The following is a 7566-nucleotide window of genomic DNA, read 5'->3' as shown; positions in this document are numbered from 1 at the left end:
CACACACACACACACACACACACACACACACACACACACACACACACGCACATACACGCACATACATACATACACACACACTCACGCACGCGCGCATTAGCAATCGCTATTACAACACATACACTTACAATAAACGGCAATAACTAAACATTTAGACTGACATCTTAAAGAGATGGAGACAGATTGTTGAGAGATGGCGAGAAGGAGACAGAATTATGAAAGTCCGCGTTTAGCTACAGATATTGATCGATTGAGATTTTGTGCGTTGTACAAATTTTTATACCATTACAAATGCATCCTTGCCGCAAAATAGATACGGAAATTGATCGATCATCGTTTGCACGATATCCTCCAGATATGGTCGCAATTGCTCGAAATGTCCCATATCGGTAAAATCGATAGGAATTAATGTTGGCCACCAGCAAATGGCTAAATTTTTGCTATCCATACTATTCAATTTGGAATTGTCGGAAACACTGCAATTCAAACATGTATATACATGTATACATGTATATTTATTTACTTAATTGTTTTTCGTAATTTTACGTTCAAAACTTACTGTACAAAATGCTGAAATATATATTTAAGTATGGCAAAATTAATCGGTGGTAATTTTTGTAACAATGTTTTTAAAGCTATTAGGCGACAGCTTCGATCCGTTTTCACTTCAACGTTCATTTTCGAAACGCCAACATTACGCGAACCTGAAATGAAATTTTATTCATTTTTTTTAATTTCACTTTTATTTAATGCTTATAATCGATATAACATAAAAGCGATATGAATGGCATTGCTTTTACTCTCTGGGTTTAATGCTGCTGCCTGTACGACCTCGAAAAACTCAACATATGGATAAGAGTTTGGAAAAATCTGGTCGATTAGTAAATTTGATACTATTTCGGTTCGTTAAGGGTTAAAGGGGAATCTTTCAAACGGAAACGTGAAAGTCCGAAAACTCCATTCAATTTGGATGTGAGACACACCTTACTGACAATATATCAAACTGAATAGTGGGTAAAGTAGTTGCTTAAGCGGCTGCACAATGAACAAACAAACACATATCAGTTGCCAGGAGTCCGTGGCTCCCAAGCAGGCCATCCGTACGCATTGAGAAATGCGTAAATGCGACATAACGAGCAGGCATCCACAAACCTTTGATGCTTTGGAAAAATGCCTATTGCATAACGTGGCCATTCTTTGCCATATATATCATTAGCATTATCCATAATTCTTGGATCCCCATCCAATATATAAACTCCGTTTCTCTAACCCCGTCACTATACATAGATCTGTTGTAAATCTTGGCTCTTGATATAGACGATTGCCTATTGCAAACAGACAACGTTCCGAGACTCTAGACGTCTTCGCCATAGAAAATTGATGCCATGAAATAGTGGTTAATCTTGGAACTCTTACGAGTCAACGTAGAAGTGAGCTTCACCGTCGCACTTCGACCTTAACATTATCACGACTGTGTTCTGCAATCGAGGATGATATCGGGCACATTGGCATGTTGGGGAGACACGCGAGCGAAATAATTATAATCATGGTAAGCTATTATTAATCAAATCATAATCAAAGATTTGAGAACAAATGCCTTATTATTATTAATATCGACATTTTGCAAAGTATATGTGAACGTTTACAAAGCCAGATCCAAAATGCATATCGTAGATAAAAATTGAATAAAGAATCTTACCTATGGACGGTATATCATTTTATTTTTTCGTATTAATATAATAAACGCTTACCTGCAATCTCTTCCAATTCTTTGATGATATCCTTACTGAACAACGATGGCAAACGTTTCGAAAAGAAATCTTTTAAAGCGGTCGCCACCGCATTAACCGGTATATCCAGTAATTCTATGACGGTATTAGCATCTAAATGTCAATGAAATCGTTAAGTACAAGTTTTTTTTTTTTTTTAATTTAATATGATCTGCTTTGGCTAACCTTCTTCGAATTTTTGAAAAAGTAAATCAACGTGAGCCCGACTGCCGGGTACCCGATAGATGCCCTCTGAGTCTAAGCCCTCTTTTTCAATGTATTCAATGCATTTAATTAAAAATATGGGAATCTCTTCGCCATCCGTTATCATTAGTTTGCCAAATTGTGTTTCCGCTGTCTCGGGAAAACCTTTTGAATTTTGCTTCACTTTACGTTTAAGTTTCTTTTCTTGTTCTTTTTCCTTCTCTTGCAGCTTCCGCAAACGTGCCGATTCCTCTTTGAGGCGACGCTTTTCGGTCTTTTCGAATTCTTTTAAGCATTTTGCATTCATATTGAATTCGCTTAAATTTTCGGTTGCAAACAGTCCGGGGGCGTCCGGTACCATTGAATACTAAAATAAAATCAAAATATTAACTAGATATATATATATATATCTTTTGGAAAATAATTCACTAACTAACTAACCTCAGGTGATTTGTCATTTTTCATAATATCATTAACATTAGGTGGATCACCGATTTTTTCTGTAAATTAAAAATTTTAAATTTTAATTTTTTAGCTATCGCTCCTAAGGATAAAATAAATATGAGATATGAGATACTTTTTTCAATATTTGTCATTCTCTGATAGTGCAGGGGTATTTCTGGCGGACTGACATAAGATCCAAACATCGGTACACGTGGCGTTTGTACCGGTATGGCTACTTTCTTCTTCTTAGTCTTCTTATTTCCCGCTTTATTATTCATTTTATAATAGGCATTCTGTTGACGTGCTTTGCGTTCAGTTGAACTGGCGCAACTATCAGATTCGGTACAGTCTGTCGAAAGCAAAAAAAAAAAAAAAAAAAAAAATATATATATATATATCGTAATTAAATCTTGCAATTATCTCACTCGTACAATTAAATATACCTTCATTTTCGTATATCTGTTCGTATTCAGCTAACTCTTCAGAATCGTCATCTTCCCCATCCAAGTGTGTATGATCGAATTGCGTATAACGCTTAGAGTCTTTATCGGTTGTTTCGCACGCAGGCAAATACGTTTCACCGAAATTCATTTTAGCCACCGCATCACTAACTAATTGAAAATTCTTCATATTCAATTTTCCGGGTTGCTGTAATAACAAACAATGAAACAAACAAATTAACAATCGAAAGAAATCATTTTTATTTAATTTCCCTTCTCTTTCCTCCCATTCTTCTTATCGTTATCATCATATATGAATGGCTTTAGTTTAGTATTTTTCATTCAAAAACATACCTTTAGGGTCTGACTGGGACCTTTTGGACGAATTTTATTCAAATTAGAATCTATATGTCTACGGCCAGTTGTGTACGCGTGTGTTGAGCCACCAAAATTATTCCATATTGAATTTTTATTTACATTACGTCGTCCGTCATTTTTATCTTCCAACCATTCTACAATAACATTAAAAATTGTTGCGGAGAAAAAAGAGAAAAATGTAAAATAAATTATTAATTAATTCCTGAATTCATAAAATTCACGAGGGATTGTGGTTGCTCTCTAAGGGTTGGCAAGCAAAATGAAAAGATTTAACAGAAAAGAAAACTACCCTACATCCAGAACGAAATCATAACGAACGAAATAAAGGTTTTTTTTTTTTTTTTTTTTTTTTTTACTTTTTGATGGAATTAGAAAGTCTCTACATTTTTGCTAAGGGCTACAAACCAAAAAAAAAAAAAAAAAAAAAAACAAAACAAACAAACAAACAAAAAAAAAGAATAATTATAACAATAACAGTAACAAAATAAAGAAACAAAAATTGTAATTGTTTGCACACTATGTTGGATTTGAACGCATGCAAATGCTTTCGGAGAGGGAAACCACTGTAAATATTTTAGGAATAATTTTTTTTATTTATTGGATAATTAATAGTTGCTTTCCGTTTTCTAGATTATGTGAAAAAGATTTCATAACGCGATCGCAATTTTTTACTTGAGATTTTAACCTTTTCTCCAAGTTTTCCCAAAAGTGTACCTGTGTATGATTGTGCGTGTGTGCCTGCGTGTATGTGCGTGGGTGTGTGTCGAGTCGGTAAAGACCTAATGCAAAGTTGCAGCCTAATCTCTTGCCCGTTAATTTCGAGTTTGTTCTAATTCGCTGACAAGTGTCTTTAGAAAGCACTTATGTCCACTAAAAAGGCCCTTCTAAACAAGAACACGTTAACATAGCTTCATCGAGATAACCTTTGAAAAGATGATGAATGCGAGGTCGTTTCAAAGTACCGAGTCAGCGCCACTCCGTGTAATATGGATTTTAATATTACCTAAGGATTCTATTCTATATAGAATTATATATCTTTTCCTGTCATCGCTGGTGTCCTTCCGCAGCACATAATTTGCACAATATATACGAATGAGATGCAAAAAAAATGTGGCTCTCTCTGTAGCGTGAAGACCCCGATTAAAGACAATAGGGCATAGACTATTTGAAAACTGAACAGTGTGGAAATGTTATTGTTCTGGCATTGCCGTTTAATGGATTAAACAAAAAAAAAAAAAAAACAACACACATACGCAACACATTTTTAAGATATAATTTTTGTAAACTGAATGTAAGACATAACTCCGAAAAATGTCATTCTTTTCTATCGAACTTTCTCGCGTTATCTTTAAAGTTATTATTATCATCTATCAAGGCTATCGAGACATATTTTCGATAAGTCAATAAGTTCATCGAAATGTTTTTATTTAATCACAAAATGGTTTTATTCACTCAAATACTCGTCAATCGTACACACACACACACACACACACACAGTTACATGTAGATTAAAAGTTTTTTTTCTCTAAGATTCAATATTTTCAACAGCTACGTTCCGGACCGCCGAGTGCCTTAATTTACAAATGCATTGCGAGAATACCTATCTGAGGACTTTACCAGTTTTGACTACATTTGAGTTTTTTGATCTCTTTTTTTTTTTTTTGTAATACTTAAAAAATATGCTTAATAAGTTTTCATTCCATAAAGAATTGTTGAAAAAACGCTCGCACGCACACACACACCTTACAAGTTTCAAGTTTGTGAAAATTTGATCATAGTTCAAAAACAAAATTGATTAATGTGTTCAATCGTTCAATTTTGCCCGAAAGGGCTCATAACTTTCTGTTCATCTCATAACATTCATTCATTCATTCATTCCCTGAAAAAACATAAAATATTCCTTTAAAAAAAAAAATAGAAAAGAAAATCAAAAATGTTAAGATTTGATAATTAATTGGATGACTTTAAAGGGAGCAGAACTAAGTATTCTCCAAGTTAACATGTGCACGCTACGGTGACTAACTACTTTAACAGTGATCTACGTTAGGCTTGGCTTGATGAGAAGCTATTCACCACTTGTTACCAAAATTATGGTCGTATGCCTCTTGCTATCTGCATGACGATAATGCACTCTCTCCCACACCGCGCTGCGTTAATGCTTTCAACATATGCATTCCATTCGGAATGCAATGCATATCGTTTCTCAAAGGATCTAATCGCCTAATCCGTAGCTTCGTATAACTTCAAGCTATTGCCGTAACTGCGAGGATGTCCTTTTAACGAACGAAGGATCGAAGGAGCAGCCGCGACGAACTGACACTTACACTATTTTAAATGAAAGCATAGCAGCCGGTCATCAATATGCCGATAGTCAGCCATCTTGTATATGAGGACAAATTTGTATGAGTTATGAGAACATGATTAATACGGGTCGAAAAATAGGCGAGGTGAATAGGCTGCAATAGGTTAACATGGCGTGAATATTTTACATGACAACGCTCATGTGTCCGTCCCATTGAGTCGAAGTTAGAATCATAAGATTGGATGTATGCTATGCCTGTTGTGTATGCTGTCTTCATCAGACAACGAGAGACATTACTTCAATTATCGCGCTTGACTTGTCTTATAGTCTCTCCGAAAGGCCCTGGTTCATTGGCATTGCTTGTTGCTGGCCCAACTAACATGCCTCTTGGAAAGGTTTTTTCTTATTGTCATTTTAAAACAAAGAGGACGAGGACGAGGACGAGAACGAGGACTAAGACGAAGACGAGACTTGGCTTTATGATTCCGCTTGTAACGCTTGTAAGTGGAAAATATTAGATAAGTAAGTTAGTCTATTCTAACTCAAAATAGAGATGGACGAATTCATCGGTTCACCAGTCGGTCATCTATCGGTCGGTCGCCTATTAGAATTGATCGATAAGGAAACGAAGAAGAAAGAAAGTTTTACCATTGTTTCATGACTTGCACTTGCGCAAATATTTTAACACATTTTGTAAATTATTTTCATTCAATATTAACGAAAAGAAAAAAGCGAACTAAAGAAAAAAAAAAAAAAAAAAAAAAAAAAGAGAGAGAGAGAAAACAGAAACAGAGTCTATGTGCTTAAAATTGTTAGTAAAAAATAATTGTAATGAAAACAAATGAAAAATAATTGGCTACAAAAGATCATGACACAAACACTGTACATATCTAAGCATGGCTAAGGAAAGTTAAGAAATAACAAAAAAAATAAAATAAAATATATATATATATATATATATGTATATATTTTTAATTCTAATTTCTTAAAGAAAGAAAAAAAATTTATAAAAAATTCTTTAAACTACATCATGAGTACCCAACAAATCCTTTGCCCCCCTTACCCCCTTTTTTTAAAAAAATTTAAATTTTTTTTTTTTTTTTTTTTTTTTTTTTTTTTTAAATGATTTTCAAAGTAATGACAGAAAAAGAAACAACAACACAAATACAAATAATGAAAATTAATGAGAAGAAATTAAATGCATTTTTGAAAAAAGTTCATGTGAGAAAAAACAAACGAGAGCAATTACATGTTATTTCTTCCAAACTCGATTCGGAAGCTGAGACGAATTGGCTCTTGTATGAGCATGTAATGAGCTGATGATCTGGTGGGGCTGGCTCTGGAGGAGTTGTTGGAGGAGGAAATATCTGGAATCCTTTGATACACATACATAAATATATATGACAGCAATTAAACCACAAACATGTTATTTATGAAATTATGAAATTATGAAACTATGTTTTGTACATATGTATATGTCAGATGCTAAATATAAGTGATGGTTTCGTCTTCGCGAGGATGTGTGAATGCTTAATATTATTAATAAAATATTTTAAATAAACGTTACAAATCAAAAAAACAATCAATAAAACAAATCATTTTTTTTTTTTTAAATTTAAATAAAATAAAGAGGATTAAAAACCGAACACTCTTGTGACAGATAATACGAACACTGAACGCACTCTATAAATGATCTGCGCATTAACCCAACATTCTGGATGAAGGGTATAAAAAAAATTTCAACAGAAATATAAATATAAATTATTACACATACATATACAATATACGCACATTAAATTTTTATAACACTAGCAGTGGGTAGAGACAACAATTTGCATGATATGGTAAAAAACAGATCATATTTAAACAGGAATCTCTAAAAATACATTAACATATATACTCTTTTCCTATACCACACAGCTCACACTCACTTTCTTTGCCTTCCTCTACTAAATAGTATAGAAAATGAACAAAAAAAAAAAAAAAAAAAAAAAATAAACAAAAAAAAAAAAAAAATTTGTTTTTTTTC

General features: G+C 33.5%; 1 protein-coding gene across 6 annotated transcripts in view; it reads right to left on the bottom strand.

The window, feature by feature from the left end:
• Positions 1-18: 18 nt before the first annotated feature.
• LOC119632622 (rho GTPase-activating protein 190) overlaps positions 19-7566 on the bottom strand; it is a 23986-nt gene continuing 16438 nt past the window's right edge. For 3 of the 6 annotated variants that reach the window (XM_038025615.1, XM_038025631.1, XM_038025623.1), the window contains exons 10-17: positions 3212-3369; positions 2849-3065; positions 2551-2766; positions 2415-2473; positions 1956-2340; positions 1752-1883; positions 560-704; positions 19-476 (exon numbers count right to left, since the gene is read on the bottom strand). In XM_038025615.1, coding sequence (XP_037881543.1) covers positions 278-476; positions 560-704; positions 1752-1883; positions 1956-2340; positions 2415-2473; positions 2551-2766; positions 2849-3065; positions 3212-3369 — 1511 coding nt within the window. In that variant the 3' untranslated portion in view covers positions 19-277. Of the gene's footprint in view, positions 477-559; positions 705-1751; positions 1884-1955; positions 2341-2414; positions 2474-2550; positions 2767-2848; positions 3066-3211; positions 3370-3524; positions 3526-6561; positions 6596-6770; positions 6913-7566 lie in introns of those variants that run through there. The other 3 variants (XM_038025658.1, XM_038025641.1, XM_038025649.1) reach the window with 3 other exon arrangements.

This window comes from Glossina fuscipes, unplaced genomic scaffold, assembly GCF_014805625.2.
Source record: "Glossina fuscipes isolate IAEA_lab_2018 unplaced genomic scaffold, Yale_Gfus_2 0, whole genome shotgun sequence".
In the NCBI taxonomy this organism is placed as follows: Eukaryota; Metazoa; Arthropoda; class Insecta; order Diptera; family Glossinidae; genus Glossina; species Glossina fuscipes.
Note: the sequence above shows the minus strand (reverse complement) of the source record. Positions and strands in the feature narration are given on the sequence as shown.